Below are 19,264 nucleotides of genomic sequence, written 5' to 3' on the forward strand. Positions count from 1 at the left end.
CCCCTCTCAGAGGGACAGCCCAGAGAATTACTGGTGACCAGGGAAGCAGCAGAGCAACCTTCAAGACCTTCTTGAAAATAGACCTAAAATCACAGAATATCCTGGAGGGGACCCTCCAGGATCATCCAGGTGTCCAACCCCTGTCCCTGCCCAGCCCCCCCAGCAGCCCCAGCCTGGGCATCCCTGGCAGCGCTGCCCAAAGGCTCCTGGAGCTCTGGCAGCCTCGGGGCCGTGCCCATTCCCTGGGCAGCCTGGGCAGTGCCAGCACCCTCTGGGGGAAGAACCTTGCCCTGAGCTCAGCCTGACCATCCCCTGGATCTGCATTATCCCAGAATTCCCGAGATTGCAGCAGGACTGAGATACCTCTGTGTGCTCGCACATGGGTCTGGAAACAGTTGTAATACTTGTACTTCTTCCCACATATTCCACACTCGTAAGACCCTGAAAAACAAGAGAGAGAAGCACACATCACCACGAGAGATCAGGGAAAACAGCCTCCCTGCACACTGGTCCATAAACTGCAAGCAAAAGGGTGCACTTGACAGCAAAGTAATTTTTGGACGGTTCATGGAGATAAATGCAGGAAATCACTATCCCAGACCTTATTCTGTCTGTCAGCCTTATTTAAGATTCCAAACTTACATTTTCAGTGTATCTTTTTAACTTTGCTAACGTGAAAGGGCCACTCTCAAAATAGCCTGACTTATAATTTTATAATAATGACTAATGTTTCCTATGGACAGAAATAACCTTGAATTACTTTTCAGTAAGTTCCTAGTAGCTGGGAAAAAATCCTTTTCAACTGAAAAAAGAAGGCAATATGTTATCTTGAGGCCTGGAGTTTTCAAAATTTCTCAAGAAATGCACAATGTACAAATTTCCCAAGAAACCCACAGAGATTTGGTAAATATCCACCCAGAGGAAACCAAATAGATACAAATAGAACTTTTGCCCTTTTTAAGGAAAAGCACATGACCACAGTAGTCCCTCTTCTCAATTTGTGTCTCTAATTCCAGAAAACACACATCTGCAAACAGTCATTTGAAATGAAACCAGAGGAAAAGAGCTGGGAGAACCATTTGTAATGATGCAGTTATGCCACGAATTTAGACTCTTTTGTTATTGAACAGGCAGACAGAAATTTCCTTAGATTTGTTACTTGAGTTGATTCAATCTCTTTTTTTCCTACTTGACTTTGCTGCACAGTCTATAAATTCACTTTCCAGGCTCTTATTTGCAGAATGCACTGCATTTCTTAACTGTCCATCAGAGCTGTGGAACTGGGATCCCCTTGGTGCTCTTTGGAGAGGGTGAGAGCATCACTTGACTGAAGAGGAGGTGGGAGAAAAAAAGGAGTGAATTAATTTGGTATGAATGCAGAATTTCATGTCCATGCACCTTTCCTCACACAACCTTGAAACAATCTTTTCCTGACCATGCCAAACAGCAAAACTCAGGAGGAGCCACAAACAAGAACAAAACCATTGACACACACCCAGATAAACATTCCCAAGTGCATTTCACAGCAATACTCACCTGGAGCTACTCAAAGTGAGCTCTAGCCAGGAACAAACCCAGGCTGCACTCTGAACACACTATGCCCATGGTCCTTTTTCCCCTTCCCATGTCCCATTCTTACAACTTGGGAAGAAAACACCCCCTGAGAGTGTCAGAGCCCTGAACTCCCTGCCCATCACTGATAGCACCACCTGGGGCTGTGTCCTGAGCTGGGGAGGCTCCTTTGTACTGATGCTGAAAGAGGCCACTCGCCACAGTCCGATACACCAGAGTACCCAGCTGAAAAAATGCTCCCATATTCTGATAGCACAGGCACTTGGCTGTATCTGATCTGCTCCAGAGCCTTTTTATTATCATAGCTGACTGTATTTTATATAGATATGTATTTTATATAGACAGTGGGACAGTCACCACCTGTGGTCACTCCACACAGGCTGCCTGTGAAACCCGGGCTGTCAGCAGCGTCTGCCAGCCCTCACTCACTCCCGTGCTCAAGGACTGATTCTTTTCACCACCAACCTCCACTATGCTCTTATGAAAACTCTTGGAGCTGGAGCCCCAAAGCAGCAGATGAGAGCACTCACCATGCCCTGGGCCCTGCAAACAGGAGCCCTGAGCACAGCTGAGGTTCAGCTGAACCAACAGCAGGATGTGACTGATGCCCACCCACATCCCCACAGTGTTGGCTGCACATGGAGCCCTGGGAAGAGTTGGAATGGCTCCAGAGGAGGCCACTGAGTAAATCACAGGGCTGGAGCTCTCAGAGCTCCTGCCAGGGCCTGAGGGGGCTCCAGGAGAGCTGGAGAGGGACTGGGGACAAGGGATGGAGGGACAGGACACAGGGAATGGCTCCCACTGCCAGAGAGCAGGGATGGATGGGACATTGGGAATTAGGAATTGTTCCCTGGCAGGGTGGGCAGGCCCTGGCACAGGGTGCCCAGAGCAGCTGGGGCTGCCCCTGGATCCCTGGCAGTGCCCAAGGCCAGGCTGGGCAGGGCTGGGAGCAGCCTGGGACAGTGGGAGGTGTCCCTGCCATGGCAGGTTCCTTCCAGCCCAAAGCATTCTGTGATTCTGTGAGTTGGTGCAAACAGGTCAAACACAGTGAGGGGCTCTAGGCTGCATTTTCTGCCCCCTTTTTATTGTATTTCCTACTTCCTCTGGAGACAGTCTATGGCACATAAATGCACTGTGCAGTTCTCCAAGAAGCTCAGCTGTGCAGGTAACTGTGCAGTGCCTTCCCTCTGCACTGTGAACCCCAGCAGGGGCTGCAGCCCTTGTGCAGGGGCTGTGCTGGACACCAGGGGCAGGAGCTGAGGAAGGAGCTGAGGGACCACGTGTGCCAGTCCAGGGCTTTTGTGCAGGTGTCCTGGAACTGGCAGGTCTCAAGTGGAACCCAGGGAAGGTTGGAGTCAACTTTGAGGGGGAACCTGCACTCACCCTCTGCCCACAGGTGGTAGAGCAGTGGCCCAGGAGCACAGGGACTTGGGGAGGGTGTGAGGGAGGTGTGTTACAGACCTGAGGCAGAGACACAGCTCAGCAGCCACAGCTGTGTGCTCAGCTCACCACAGGCCCTTACGTTAGAGAAAGGAGGGGTGACTTGTCACAAAAAATGTGTTGTTAGAGGGGAGGAAAGGTTAAGAGGAGGAAGAAGGACATCACTGTGCCTTAAGGCCTTGCAGAGAACATGCCCAGGTGGCCTTGGACACCAGCAGTGAGGTCCTTGTCACTCAGGGTGTGTCATGCAGGTCCCAGCTGGTGGCAGCAGGAGGGGAGGTGGGGCAGGTTTGGGGTTAGTTGGTGCACTCAATTGGGCCAGGCTTTTCCTGAGCCTTGCAGCTGGAATCTGGGCAATGCACCCATTGCTTCCAGAGCTTCCTTTGCTCCCTGAGCCCTGGTTAGACTTTCACACCCTTCCATCACATACCGGACGTGTATCTCAATGCATGGTCAAAAATCCAGGTCCCTGAATATCGATTTCGTGTATATCCAACGGAAGAGTCACGTTCCACTGCTTTTCCATCTAAATTGTGCAAAAAGAAATCAGAAAAAAGCCCTTAAAGTGGATGCATTTCCAAGGAATAATGATGGCTGAAGCCTATTAAAAATTTCCAAGACCCATCTGTCCCTGTGGCTTCCTGACAAGATGTCAGAGGTCTCACAGAATTTCTTAAGGCTTCTGCAGTACTATTTTACCTCACCAGAGAGAATCTAAAGTGCTCTTGAATTTCATATGCTGAGCAGCTCAGCAAGTGAAATATCAGCACCATGGCATGAACCCAATGTGTGCATGGGAGGTGGACAGAGAGGCTCAGAGCAGAAGAATTCTCTCTTCACTCTGTCTCAGAAACATTTCTGGTTTAATGCATTACTGGAAAAGTCCTCTCCAAAATGTTCCTTGTAAAGCACCAGATTGGGAGAGCAGATTGAGAGCTTAAGGAGTCTTGTATCAAACTTCTCCTGATCAGCTCACAGATAACTCAGTCTTCCAGGACACAAATACTGATCTGATGCTATTCCCAACAGGAGGAAATGATCCACATCTGATAAACAGTCTCCCCCTCTTGCTCCCCAGTTGCAACACAAGTGCCCTTTGCTTTTCCTCTCCTCTCCAGACAGCTCCATGGGACTTCTGTGCCTGTCTGCCCTGACTTCCCTGCCCTGAGAAGTATCCATGTGCTGTGGCTCTTCAAGTGCCCCTGGCCTGAGGTCAGCATGTGAATCTTGCCAGAAGAAAGAAGAAAAGAACAGGAAATGTGGCACCCCTGAGCTATGTAGGGCAGGAGCCCCCACCCCAGCGCTGGGACACCTGGGGTACTGTGGGGGGCCAGGGGGGTGCAGGGGGGAGCAGGGGATCCACAGCAGCTGCAGCTGACAGGAGCCAGCTGAGAGCCAACATCTCCATTGGCTTCCTCTGCTTGGGATGCCAGACAGGGACCCCACAGGACTGAAAGACTTCTGTGGAAAAGCAGCTGAAAGGAAAATAGTCCAAACCCACCAACAGCTCTTTGGCTGGGGACTGTGGCCACTGTCCCAAACCATCCCACCCAGTGCAGCCCCTTCCAGCCCCCACGGGGTTTGGGATGCTCCACACGGATGGAGGCAGAGTCTGGAGTGCCAGGAGAGACAGGAGCTGGGGCAAACAGAAGGCTAAAAACACAAGGCCTGGTTTGATGTAAACACTGCAAAGGAGTAGCAGCAACTGAGCTGGGAATCCCTTTTATAAATTGCTCCAAGTAACAACTAAAATATAAATAGAGCAGATGTGTGACTCAGAAAAGAGACGTAAATCTTGTAATGTGCATTTCAGCCACATCCCAAAGCTGAGCCCTGCAGGAAAACTGTCACTTGGAGCCACGTGTGCCCTTCAGCACCATGGTCCCAACTCAGACACATCCCCTGTTTAACCAACTGTCCCCAGCACGCCCTGAAGGGAGACAGGCTGGGGGTTGGCAATTCCACACAGAGGAGAGGGGTTCATTCACTCCTGAGTCACCACTTCATCAGGATTTGCTATTAAAACAACCATTTTCAACACCTCCAGTCTCAGCTGCCCCAATGAAGGTGAATAAAATCCTACCAAAGCCTCCCCTGTCTGCATGGAGGAGGGGATTCAGATCCAGGGCTCCCAGCTCCCAGGGCAAGGAAAGCTCCTGGAAGTGCTGGGAGCAGCAGCACAGTCACAAAGCCTTTGCTTCAGAGGCAGGAGGCACCAGCAGCATCAGCAGGTCACAATTCTGGGCTGCTCCAGTGCAGCAGCTGGAATGGCCAGTGAAGAGCTGGAATGGCCAGTGAAGAGCTGGAGTGGCTAGTGAAGAGCTGGAATGGCCAGTGCAGCAGCTGGAATGGTCAGTGAAGAGCTGGAATGGCCAGTGAAGAGCTGGAATGGCCAGTGCAGCAGCTGGAATGGCCAGTGCAGCAGCTGGAATGGCCAGTGAAGAGCTGGAATGGCCAGTGAAGAGCTGGAATGGCCAGGGGAGCAGCTGGAATGGCCAGTGAAGAGCTAGAATGGCCAGGGGAACAGCTGGAATGGCCAGTGGAGCAGTGGCACACGGGGCACATTCCTGGTGTGAGGTACCCTGGTGTGTGCAGAGATGGGCACAGTGCCTGTGTGTGATTCCCATGGGGGACAGAGCTCAGCAAACACAAGGAGCTGGGCACCACGGGCTGTGCACACAGCACAGGACCCAATGGCCAGACAGGAGGTACTCAGAGCCACCTCCCCAAAAACGAGGGTCATGTGAATGGCAGACAGGGGCACTTCCAGGGCTCTGTTCACAAAGGAATTGGCACCAACCCCATCACCTCCAGACCAAACTGCCTTTAAAGAAGCCCAGGCTTTACAATGACCAATACAATCTGTGTTCCACTAGAAAATGCCCTTCCAGACAGAAACTCTCCAGTTTATATGGCTTTCAACCACCACTTGTGACTGGTCAGTGAATCTGTCCCTCTCCCCACAGTGTCCATACATTTTGAGTGTCCCTTCACACCAGTCTGTCCCCAACGCTCTCCACAGGGACAACACAGAATCACAGAAACATGGAACAGCCTGAACTGAAGGAACCCCAAGGATCCCCCAGCCCAGCCCAGCCCCTGTCCCTGCCCAGCCCCCCCAGCAGCCCCAGCCTGGGCATCCCTGGCAGCGCTGCCCAAAGGCTCCTGGAGCTCTGGCAGCCTCGGGGCCGTGCCCATTCCCTGGGCAGCCTGGGCAGTGCCAGCACCCTCTGGGGGAAGAGCCTTGCCCTGAGCTCAGCCTGAGCTGCCCTGGCCCAGCCCCAGCCGTGCCCTGGCTCCTGTCCCTGTCCCAGAGCTGTCCCTTGCAAGGAGCTGCAATCCCTGCTGAGCTCTGCCCTCAGTCTGCTCTGCTGCAGCTGAACAATCCCAGTGCCCTCAGCAGCTCCTCACTGGTTTCCCCTCCAGTCCACCCAAGTCAGCCAAGAGCAAAAGCCCCCTCCCCACTGCACAGCCACACAGCCAAGCTGAGCTGGAAACCAGCATTGCCAGGGGACACCGACTGCAGAGCAGCTGCTGCTGCCCAGCCAGGAGCTGTGGGGAGAAGAGGGTCCTGTGGGACAAACACCCAAGCTGCAGATGCTTTCACCAAGGGCTGGTGGCCGTGGCTGGAGGAGAAGCTCCCATTGCTGCCCATCAGTCATAGCTCCACCTCTCCCTCCCAGGGCAGCAGGGATCAAGCTTTGCCCATGTAAGGATCAAGAGTTGCAGAGGCACAAAAACTCTGAAAATACACAGAGTATTTCTTCCAAATTGTAAAATCTTTATGTCAGAAATAGTTTTGGACTTTTTAGGCTTTCCCTAGACCTGCACAGACAGCACTGACCTCCTGCCCTGGTGTCCTTAGTGGCTGTCCTGTGGTGGAAAAGGAGGACAGGAAGGACAACGATGCTTCTGAGACAATCACCAGCTAAGGACATCTCCTGGGTTTCTTTCCAGCAGTATGGATAATGATCAACAAAACCCAGGAGAAAAACCAACATCAATTCCTCTTTTCTCTCCTCCTGCAGGACAAACAAAACCCCAAGTGCAATGCCGGGCAGCTCAAATCAGCTTTCTCCTGAGTCCCTTAAAGGAAACCTGGTCCAATTGCTCTTCCTTCTTTTTATTAGCAAGTGTCTTTGGATCTCAGAGACACTGCAGGGACCTGCTCCAGGCCAGGGACAACAGAGACAGTGCAAGAGCGGTGCCTTGCCAGGTTCCCACAGGAAGCCCCTTCCCTGGAGCAGGAGGAGAGGACAGTTTGATGTTCACAGAAAAAAGAAAAAGCTTCTTCTCATCACAGCAGGAGGTGGGGTAGGGACAGGAAGCACTGTTTTGAACAGGGCACACCACAGCCAGCCCAGAGTCAAAAGTATTCCCACAACTGAGAAGTGATCAGGAAAACAAACAAACAGCAACCTGTAAAACTTGCTCTTGAGCTCAAACTCATTTATGGAAAGCATCCACATTCCTCAGAGCAACTTTCCTCAAAACATGTCATCAGGTTCTCAGGCTTTCCTTTCCAAGTTCCTCATCTGTGTCAAAACACCCCCAGCCCTGGGCTCACCAGGTGCTGCAGGTGACTGATGGGCAAGTCCCTGAACATGCCAAAAGAAGACAAGGAGCTTTTTCTTTCAGATCTTGGCTGAGCCTTTAGGGGCTACCAGATGCAAAAAGACACAGAAGGTCAAGAATCCTGACCCAGGACCCCAAGACTGATGTTCACCCTGGCTCTGGGCCCTCCAGCAGAGCTGAGTGTCCAGGCACAGCTGTCCAGAGCCTCCCCCTGTCCCCAGAGCCCCTGAGGGAATGGTGGCCCGTGCCTCACCGAGCGTCTGCTGGTTGCGCACGCCGCCGATGACCACGCAGATCTCCGCAGGCACATCCCCCGGCCCGTCCTTGATGTTCTTCTTGGAATCTTTGGTGTCATCCTGCCAGATCACCTCCTCAATGTAGTCATCTGGTACCTCTGTCTTCACTTTCACCTCAGTCATCATTCCAGCCTCTTCACTGGGGGAGGACTGAGATGTCACCGAGTCGGAGCCCTCGGCTTTGGGGCTCTGTGGGCTCCTCTTCAAACACTCCCTGAGGGGGAAAGAGAGGAGACAATGTGAATCCTCAATGCCAAGTGCTCTTTTTGTCATCACCAGGACCTAATTCAAGGTACTCTGGTTTATGCAGGATATTTAAAAGAAGTATATTAATGTATGTCTGCCATACATGATAAGTAATTAAAATTTAACTGGACAAAAGAGCTAAATAATGAAAATAACCTTAATCATCACAAACAACAGTAGTGCTCATAAACACACTGGATCCCTAAAGAAGAGCACAGAACTTGCCCTGGTTGCCAGCAGGCCACAGGCACAGCTCCAGCACTTCTGCCTGCAGGTGTTTTGCCAACACTAGTCCATACACACAAAGCCATAATCTCCTGTGGCACTTCGGGACATGGGTCACTGGTGGACCTGGCACTGCTGAATTCAGTTTGACTTGATGATCTTCAAGATCTTTTCCAACCTAAACGAGTCTATGATTCCCTGACATTTTTAATTTGGAGCAATCTCCACCCTCCATCGCATCCTCTCTTTTATCCCTTCAAGCAACCTGACATCCTCTGGTATTCAGAGGCTTTACTGAACATACACAGGGCTGATCAAAGGGGATCATCTGGAGGATGAGGATATTTAGGGAGACTACCACGTTATGGACAGATACAACTGTTTGGGATGACAGGGAGAGCCTAATAGAGGAGGAAAGGCAGAGGGGCTCCACTGTGCTCAGACCAGGTTAAATAGCATGTGTTTTCATCTGGGAAAGAAGAGCTGGGAATTCTGGGAGAAAACAACCTAAACAAATATTCAAAACCCTTTAAGAAAATGAAACTGGACACCTCAAAGCTGTAAAACAACATCAACAGGTGCTGTGGTGGCAAAAGGCAAAGGGGATGTGAGCCCACCAGACAAGGATGTGGGAATAAGCCAGTGGAGCTCCTTTAGCAGCACTCATTATGGACCCCCAATTTTTTATACTGGTTATTAATACACTCCACCAGGCAATACAAAGATAAAATAATTGCTGGTTCAGTTTGTGCAGAAATCAGAACTAAATATATAATGGCTCAGACTACCCAGAAACAGAAACCACTGTGACATATTTAGAGTCATGTAAACATTGGGAACAGCCAAAGGCATTTGAAAATTTTTTAGGCAGAAGTAACAAAATGAAAAATAGGCTGAACTTATGGATGATCGTTAGATTGTGCAAGAGTGACAAAGAAAAAAATCCCATTGCTTGGAACATCATAAAGTTTGTCAGGACAAAATATGAATTACAATGTTAGAGAACCAACAACTGCAGTGGTTTCTGACACAGGTTATGGAGCTCACAGAGGAACCAGGATGGTGCAACTGGAGGTGAAAGTGTGGAGCTCCTGGGAGGACAGGGATGAGGGGAGCAGAGGAACAGAGAGAACAATCCTCCAGTAATTACTGCCCAACCTCCCACACAGACATGGAGTCACTATTTCAAACTGGGTCAGGCACATCCTATTGCCAGAGATTTTATTATTCATCCCTTCATTCTCATTATGAATGAAATGTACAATTAATAGCCCCAAACAGAGAGAATTAGCCTTGACCTGCCTTCCCACTCATTTCCTGCCTTCTCACACATACTCCCCCCTGCCATGCTCCCAAAATCATACAGGGCTCTTACAAGTGAGAAAGATGGATTGAGACAGAGAAGATGTGGTTGAGAACCAGACAGGCTTTATGGTAATATTATTGGGCTGTGCCACAGGCCCATCCATCTCAGCCACCAGGGCATGGCTCAGCACCCTTCCAAGGGAAGGCAGCGAGCACAGAATACTCAGGGATCAGCAAAGAGTGGGATTGATTGCAGATCAATCAAACCCAGAGGGTGTGAAATGCAAAACACTGATAAAGGCAACAGTAAGGTAGATAGGAAAATGTTTCCTTCCTCAGCGAGGGCTGTGGAGGAAGATCAAAGGCAGCCAGGGCAGTTCCCTGGGAGGCTGGAGGTGGGAGAGGCAGTGAGAGCTCAGTTACCCATGGCACAGCCAGGGACCAGCCAGTCCTGGGCAAAGCAACAGGAAAATCCAGCCATGAGCCAAGTGATCTGGGATTAGAAGCTGATACCAGTGAGACTGAGGCTAGAGCCTTCTGAGGAGATTATAAAAGGGGCAAGAATACAATGACTTTCTGATGATGCCAGCTTTGCATGGGTCACATTCAAACACAAACCAAATCAGCAACAGGCCCCATGCTGCAAGGCAAAGCTGTTCTCCATGTGCATTGCTCCTGAATAGAGAGGCATTTCCACAGGACTCCTGGAATGGTTGATGTGGGACAGATTTATTCATGCTCTGGAATTAAATTAAACACCACTGTAGCTAAAAATTATGGGTGGAGCCATGGAGGGGTGGAGAGCAAAGCTGTGAACAGGACACTCCACCAGTGGATCCCTCTCTCCACAGCTGGCTCTGCCCAAGACCAGTGGCTGCAGCACAGTCAGACAAGTCCAGGACTGTGGATGCACCCACGTGGTACTGCAACCACAGAGAGTCACGTTCTGAGATGAAGGAATGACCAAATTTTTGGTTCAGGTGCCTGAGATGGAAGGAGGAGATAATTTTCTCCCTGTCTGAAGCTGTGGTGAAGCCACTCCCAATGTGCTGCAGACACAGTGAGCAGGTTCAGGTTTCAGAGGTGATCAGAAAAGCTGAAGAGGTTCCAAAATGCAGCACTGAAATGGTTCAAGACTGGGAAATGACACTTTATGACTCTGTGAGACCAAATTGCTCCAGTCTGCTCCTCACACCAAAGGGAAGACTAGAAGATGATTTGATTGCAGTGTATCATCATCTTCATGGGGAGAAAATACTGTCTTGTCTTGGCAGGGAAGAGTTGAGTGCAAGCTCATTGCTGGAAGCTGGAACCAGCTGAAATGAGGCACAAAACATTAGCAGAGATGGTGTTCCACTGGAACAGCCATTTCCAAAGGATGTGCTCAGGGAGAACAGATCCCTTTGAGTTTTCAAAGCCAGAGCTGTGTGTCTGGCTGGCCCCAGTCCCTGGGCTCAGTACAGACGTGCACTGGCCACACTTAGTCTGGAGCTGAGGAATAGATAAATTATCAGACCAGACCAATGGACCCTCAGAACCTTTTCCCCTCATGCCCGCTGACTTTGTGGATCCAGCTCTGCCAAGAAAGGAACTTCCCAGCTGGAATGTCTGCTCCTGGGTGGGACATAACCCTGCAAATATGAACTGACAGTAATTCATTGCCCCATATGTTCTAACTCTGAGCAGGTACCTGATGTGCAGAAGGACACAGCCCCAAATACTTCAGCAACTTTCTTCTACATGATTCCATGGCTCACAAACCATGAGAGGAGCCTGCTGTTCCCCTCAAACACAAGTGAAACCATAAAAACAGCAGCACTGACACTCCTGGGAGCAGGGCTGAGCTCTCCAAAAGCCACTTGGTGCCTTAGCTGGGGCTGCACAGCTTTGCAGAGGAGGAGGAGGCAGCAGTGGTGGAATCCAGCTCTCCCAGGACTAGCAAGCATCACTTTCTTGTGGTCCCTGTGAAATCCAGGTTGTGCTTCTGTGGCTAGAGCAGAACCAGGACCAGTCAGCTCAGTTGCTGAATGGGATATAAATGTTCCCAAGGGTCCAGGGGAGAGCTGGGCTCAAGGAATGATCCTCATGGCACAGCAGGTTGAGTCTGAAGCCTCCTGGTTAGGCTGGGGAAAGAGTACCAAGATCCCAGAGCAAAGCAGGAAGGAAAAGGAAGCCACTGACACTGGAAAGCTTCAGACAGGGTGGAAAGGGGGACGTGCATAGCCCCAGCAGAACTGGTTTCCCTTGGAAGACAGGAGTCATCACAGCCTCCACCACACACAGCATCAACCCACACATGCACTGAGCCAGGGCAGGTCACCCAGGGAAGCTTCACACTTCATTTCATTCCTCCTTGGTCCTTGCATCAGCCCTTCCAAGCCCATGATGCTGCACTTGCTCAGTGTTGTGCCTAATTCTTACCTCCCCTGATACTGAGCAGCACAAAGAACCTCCACTTGGAGATGAGGATAAAGCAGCAAGAGATCTGGAACATGCTTGTTCTCCAGAAATTCCCCAAGAGACACAGGGAGGGACAGGGAACATCCTGCCTGGGGGAGGGAAGACATCAGGCTCAGCACCACTGTGGCCAGGCCTGGTTCTGCCACTCCTGACCCATGGCAGCTCTTCTGGAGCTGAGGCACAACTGCTGGGAAGGCTCAGAAAGGGGATGAGCAACACCAGGAGTGAATTTTCAGTTCTGCAGCTCCCAAGGCTCCAAGCAGGTCTCACAGGTTTGGGTGAGGGCACAGAGAGAAAAGGACTCAAGGCCTTCAGGGTGTCAGGTAAGTTCAGTGTCAGTCCTGTGTCAGGGGGCTGGGGGCAGAAGGACTCCCCAGTGTGACCTGGGCAGTGCCCACGTCCCTGTCCCCACAGAGAGACCTGTCCCAGCTGCCAGATCCCTGCAGGGCACTGCTGGGGCCACACTGGGACCAGTGATGGCCAGAGCCTCCACTTGGTGGAGACAGCAGCGCACTGGAGCCAAGGGAGAACCTGCCAGAGTCACCTCCCACTGCCGGGTCCCCAGGCCACCCTCTCCTGGTGGCTCTGAGGTCCCCAGCCTCATGCCACCACCCTTCTGCAGGAAACAATGCAGGTTTAGTGTTCAGTGTGGCCTTCCAGGGGTCAGCTGCACCTCCCTCTGCAGGTCCAACCTGCATTCAAACATCCATGGGCTGCTGTTCCCTGGGAAGAGGACATTCCTGTTCTCCAAACAGCACAAAAACTGCTCAGAGCCATCAGGCCACAGAGGAGCAGAGTGCCCAGGCAGAGCTGGCTTAAACCCCACCTCCTTCCACAGGGGGGATCTAACTTCTTCTCCATGGGTTTGCCCCTTCCTGGGAAATACCAACCTCCTTCACTGTTCCATGCCCTGTTTTTATTGAGCTGTGGGCCCTGGCAATCCAAGAGGCTCTTCCATGCTGAGGAGAGGAGGCAGAAGCCTTGGGATCCCAGTGCTCACTCCATGCCTGGTTGCTCCTACAGGTGAGGTCCTGTTCCACTTCCCAGAACAGACTCTGTGATTTCCAACATGAAAGAGGCAAACAGACATTGCACTTGCATGTATCACTGCTCTCACTAAGTAGGCCACACAGCCAATTACTGTAATACCAGCTCTGCCATCTCACAATGCTCATTTCAACATTGCTGCCTGCTTTGATCATCAGACTTTCATCTTCCGATGACGTTACGGCCACTTTCATGTCAGACACAAGTGTGTGAAGGCAGGAGAGATTTCAGAAGGCCTTAATGAAGCCTCAGCATGAGGAACTGGAAAGGCAGGGGTAAAAGTGGGTTCCTGGACCCACTTGGGTACAGCTTCCTTGGCCCTACACTGTGGCAGCTCGTGAAGGCCTCAGGCTTTAGCAGAGCTCGATGATGCAGCACAACATGGGCCAGAACAGCTCTGGGTGTGAAGCCTCACCAGCATCAATGCAGGGAGCAACACGAGGGCAGTGCCAGGAGGGCAGTGCCAGGAGGGCAGTGCCAGGAGCTCCTCCCGAGGGAAGCACAGAAAGGAAAGGCTGGGTGCTGACACCAGTCCCCTCTGCACAGTGACACCACCCACAGATCCAGCAGCCCCTTCCAGCTGATCTCCTGTGGCAGGAGGGGGGAGAAGGGGTGAAGGCTGCAGCGTGGGGCTGTTCTGGTCCCTGCAGGGTCTCCCTGGCTGTGATGAGCAGAACAGCAATGACTGAAAGCAAACGGGGCCCGTCAGCTGCTGCAGCCACAAGGAACTCGCGCTTGCAGTTTGCTGTTTCTGATCTGGAGAAGCATCCTCATAAATAATGAAAGTGACTAAAAGCTACTTAAAAACACACACTCCTCCCTTCTGAAAGAATGAAAAAAAAACCCCAATTATAAAAGGACATTTCTTCCAGCTAGGAATAATTTGTCATGTAATTCTCTGAAGACAGCAACAGAAACATGCGTGCTCCGTGCTCCCTTTGAGTCATCTGTGATTGCACATGTACTCAGATGGCTTCTAATGAGGCTATTTTTACAGCACACATCCTGCTGAGTTTTTGGGGAGGGGCAGAGTGAGATCAGTGAAGTATCAGTCTTCAACATCAGCTCCTCAAAAGGAGAGGAAAAGGAAACACATGTGGAGGAGGATGTACCACTCTGAACCAACACCTACAAACAGCTCTCCTGCCCCAGCAGCAAATGTGGAGCATCTTTTGTTTTTTTCTAAACAACACTCAGGCTGGAAAACCCAGAGATCATTAGTGCCTTGATGATATCAATGATGGCCAGGCTGCACAGGGCTCTGCACACACTGCTCTGGTGGAGGCTGTCCCTGCTCATGGCAGGGGCTGGAACAGGATGGCTCTTCAGGGTCCCCCCCTGCCCAACCCATTCTGTGATTCCATGGTGACACTCCTTGGCAGAGGACAGGGTGTGCCCAGTTAAACTGAAACACAGTTTGGGCACTTCTTGAAGGCTCTTCTGATCTGCAGCACCAAAGAGGTTCAGTAAGAACCCCAAACCACTCCTGGGGACCAAGCAATGGGCACCTCTGCAGAGGCCAGCAGGACACCAGCACCAGTGGGATGTCCCACCTTGTCTTCTGGAAACCAATGTGCAGTTGGCTCATCCAAGGCTATATCAAAAGGCCTCAGCTGTCAGAAAGTAAAGGAAGCAAAAAATGGGGGAGGCTGAAACTGGGCTCAATTTACAGATGTCTGCCATGGTTTTACAAGAACCAGAAGGTTCCTGTCATGACTGGAGCTATGGGAAGTGGAATAGACAGAACAGATGTAATTGAACTCTCATTTTACATGGAGATGATGAAAGCAGACACAAGAAAAAGAAGGATGTACGTTGAAAATCTGCTTGTCTGATAAAGGAGCTGTGGTGGCCTTCCCACCCCTCTCAATGCTCTCATCTGCTTCCTGGGGCAGCCCAGGGGACACCAGGAGGAGGTGGAAAAGATCAGGAAGCAGAGGAACTGCCCGGTGTCCTTCACTGGGGACATCTCCTGCAGACATCAGCAGGCAACAAGATTTCCAAGTGCAGTGCTAAAAGACAGAAAAGCAGGAGCTGTTTTCCCAGCATTACAATTGAGCTCCTGGCTCCAGGCTCCAGCCCCAGCTTCAGATGTTCCCTCACACCCTGAAAGGCAAAGACACCACCCCAAGTTCGTGTGTCACAGTGTCCAGAGCTGCTCCTCTCCAAGGGATTCAAGCTCCCATCCCTGCCACAGCTCCCAGAGCCTCTGCCAAAGCCCCTCTGCAGCCTGAGCCTGCATCCTTCAGAGAGGATGTCCTGCTGCTGATGTGTGAAGTGCTGGAACAATCACCCATCCTGGATTCCTTCCCTGGGGGATTATTTTCTGGAACAGGCACTGTACTTCCAGTGTGGATTGCTGCCTCTGGTCATTGGGCATTTGCTGCAAAGGAGATTCTCATTCTGGCAATCTCCCCTCCACAGGAGAAAACCTCCTCTGCTGTATCTGAAGCAAACACTTCCTTCATGTACACTGTGTGCACACCAAAATATCCCTTCTGATCCTTGATTCTTTCCATTTGGGAGCCTGTCCATATTCCAGAGCATGGATACCCAAGCAGGACACCCAAGGGTGCCACCAGCACTCTGGGTGACACACACAGCCATGTGCTGGTTCATATTCCTGAAACCCAAATTTTCACTTGGTCACAGAGGGGTTCATGGTCATCCGTGTTCCACCAGGAGGTTTCAGTTCTCTTCACAATCTTCCCCAATGCCACTGTGAATTCCCAAAGTGTGCACTTAACTTCTGAAAGGTTACAGGAAAACCTGCCCTCTCCTGTCCTGATGTTATTTTAGGGGATGGGAAGTCCCTCCCCCCTCAGCAGGAGAGAAGACTTGCTGAAGAACAGAAAAAAAGCAAAAGCTGGTCACAGCTTCTGGGCATTTTCCACATGCAACCTGCTCTTGTGAACCTCAGGATTCACAGACTCCAAGGTCCCTGCAAGGTCACACATGTTCCTGTGGTCACTGTGCTGGTTCTGCCCATGGCCAGGAGCTGCATCCTTGTGCTTGGCTGGGTTTCTTCACGAGGCTGCTGGGTCCCCTCTTGGCATCCACAGCCCTGAACATGCTGCTCCCTCCTACTCTGACCAGGGATGAAGCTGCAGCTCCTGGAGGCTCTGAGGCCCTCGCTCCAACTCAGTTGGACCTGGGGACATCAAACTAACTGGGCACACAAAGGAAATCCCTGAGGCAGGAGAAGCAGCCCAAACCCTGCCCCTCTCTGGGACATATTTACGCCCTCTGCTTTCTCCCTCCAAAATAAACTGAAATCAGAACACAAGGCCATGTCCTTCTGCAGGAAGAAGTGTGACAGTAGCTGCCATTCAGGTTTTCCTGGGAGAAATTTGCTCAATAAATACCAATATTATTAAGGAGTTCATAAATTTAAAGGACATGAAGGTTTTGTAGAAGAGAGATGCCTCAGGGAAGTTCACCCCCGTCTCTGAGGGCAGCCAGCTCTTGAAAACAGAGGTAAGAGCTTTCAAAAACCCCAAAATACATAATGCAGCACTCGGTGGTGTGTGTGGTGTCACTGCTAAAATCTAGGGAAAACAAACAAACAAAGCAAAATACTTAATTTTTGCAGCTATCTGGGTCTAGTAAAACACATAACCCTTCCTGACAGCAAACTCTGCTTCAGGAAGTCCAAGAGGAATTTAATCGTGCGTTCATTCCTCAAGGGACGCTCGGCAGCTCCGAATCCTTCAGAGAAGGTAAACTCCAGGACCAATCAGCCTGCCTCTCCTCTGGAAATTAAACATTCAAATACAAACCAGAACAATAGTCAAGAGCCACAAAGAATTCCTAAGGTATTAGCAAAACAAATTCCCTTCAGTCCTTATTAGGAATATCTTGAGGATGGTTTGAAGAGGAAAGTCTAACCAAATATAAAAAAAATTTGGCTTATCCAACAAAAAACAACCGCGTGCTCTTTGCCAAAAGCAAAAGAATTCAGTCAGATAAAAACCGCGACACACAAATGATGCAGGTTAAAAACTGAATTTAAGATGATAATGGAATAGCTGCCAGCGTCTTTAAATTTTCAAGCGTGGAAATGTCAACAAAGAGAAAGAAATTCAGGGAAAAACAAAGAGAAAAGATTAAGGATTTATTTATATCAGTGAAAGAGCTCTGTGTTCCTTGACTAAAAAATGACTGAGGGGGTGAGAACTGAAATGGCCACGGGTCTCCAACATGCCATGAGGAGTGAGGGGGTGACCCAGGGATCTCCTGGTGGCTCAGCTCTCCTGAAGGCTTTAGAACTGCCCCATCCTGGTACTTTATGGCTCCAGAAAAGGACGTTTCTCCACCTCACACCACCCAAAGCTCTCCAGGACTTGGGCACTGGGCAAACTGATGTGGTTTACACAGAAAATACTCCTGACCCTCAGAGCTGGGATGTGTCTGAGTGCTGTCATGGACATTTGACCTTCTTTTGGGTTTCAAGGAAACCTTCCCGGGTTCCCCACAGCTTCTGTCCTGGTTGTTGTATAGAACTGAACTATCCATGGCCCTAGAACTGGCCAGAGGGCACTTTTGAGGGGTTTTGTGCTGGTTGGTTGGTTTGTTTCTTTTTGAAGATGGCTGGCGAGAGCCCTTCAGTGGGCACCAAGGCTTATTAAATTCCTTGCCTAATTCGTAAGAGTTTTCTCTTCTTCTGATGCAGGATGAGTTGGAAGCTTCTTGGTGCTCTGGGATTGAAAATCCCACAGGTTGCCTCTTCAAGAAAGGGGAGACAATTCAAATAATTTTCTTTGGAAAAAATTCCTGGAAATATCCAGTCCCAGGCCTGTCCCTCCACAGGGTCTAGAGTCCTCTCCGAGCTTCAGAGGACTACAGCCTCAGAAATTGTCCTTCCCCGGTGCTGGGGGCCTGAAGAGCTGGAAGAGGAGCCTGAAGAAAAGCTGGTGCAATCCCAGGGCACTCCCTTGGGTGACAGGAGCTGCTGAGGAGGATGTGTTCACAAGGAACACAAGGAATTCAGGGAAGAGAGGTGAAGGTGCCACCAGGGAGGCTGGAGAAAGGTGAACTGAGAAGGAGCAAAGTAGGTGCAACCCTTTCTCAACAGCTTCTCCTCCCAGGGCTCCCCAGGGAACGGTCCCAGCCCCAAGAGCTCCAGGAACATTTGGACACCACTTTGGAATGCCCAGGGTGGGATGTTGGGGTGTCTGTGCAGGGACAGGAGCTGGGCTCAGTGATCCTGGTGGATCCTTCCAGCTTAGGGATTGTGTGATTCCATGGAAGTCACATCTTCTATGGCACAGACTGAAGCACTCAGACCCCTGAGGCACCACAGCTTGGTCTGGAGTACCTGGGAAAACTGCACCATGTCAGAGCTGGGAAACCCCAGGCCCAGCCCAAAGCACCCCTGGGAACTCCTGCCCTGCTCCAGCTGGGCCAGCAGCCAGAGCCTTCTCTGGACCTGCAGCTCCCTGAGCCCTTTGTGGGATCTGCAGCCCAGCGCTGTCACCACTGCCCTGGGTGCAGCTGCAGCCCTGGAGGCCTGGATTCCCCCAGCTCCAGGAGCAGAGCTCTGAGCTCCTCCACAGCTACATCTGTGCTGCGGGCAGCTCCCGCTGCCGAGAGCCCAGGCTGAGCTTCCAGCTGGCTCCGTTCCCTCCAAACAGATGCAGCTCCTATAGCAGGGCCTGATTTATTCAGCAGGAGTCTCGCACATTAAGTGTAGTTAAGTCTGAAAACAAATCTAATGACTTTAAAATAAATAGCCAACAGAGGACTCCAAACTGAAATTCCTCCTTCCTCTGACACCCGCCATATAAACAATAATAATTATATAAAACCGTGTCTAACACATGACTACACAAGGCTCTGGTGACCAAGAAAAGCACACGCTGCTTGTCAGACATAATTGCACATTTGGTTTTTCAATTATTTCTTGTCAGGATCCAGAGCCCACCATCTGAACACTGACATTAATTATTGGGAAGTTGTTAGTGCTCCAATAGTCTAATGGAGACTCCCAGTGCTCACCCTGAGCCCAGAGCTGCCAGTGCTGCTCCCACACTGCCCTCCTGTCCCACCAACCCCTGGGACTGTCACACACCACACAGGACACCCAGCCTGGGCCACCC

The 19,264-nt window shown here is 50.9% G+C and overlaps 1 protein-coding gene across 1 annotated transcript in view; it reads right to left on the reverse strand.

Annotated features, from left to right (window-relative positions):
• Positions 1–19,264, reverse strand: part of ZNF618 (zinc finger protein 618) — a 148,677-nt gene that overhangs the window by 60,774 nt on the left and 68,639 nt on the right. Inside the window, exons 3-5 of the mRNA XM_036393894.2 lie at positions 7,841–8,097; positions 3,443–3,538; positions 364–441 (exon numbers count right to left, since the gene is read on the reverse strand). Of these exons, the coding sequence (XP_036249787.1) occupies positions 364–441; positions 3,443–3,538; positions 7,841–8,097 (431 nt within the window). The remainder of the gene's footprint in view (positions 1–363; positions 442–3,442; positions 3,539–7,840; positions 8,098–19,264) is intronic.

Source organism: Molothrus ater, chromosome 20 (genome assembly GCF_012460135.2).
Source record: "Molothrus ater isolate BHLD 08-10-18 breed brown headed cowbird chromosome 20, BPBGC_Mater_1.1, whole genome shotgun sequence".
Lineage (NCBI taxonomy): Eukaryota > Metazoa > Chordata > Aves > Passeriformes > Icteridae > Molothrus > Molothrus ater.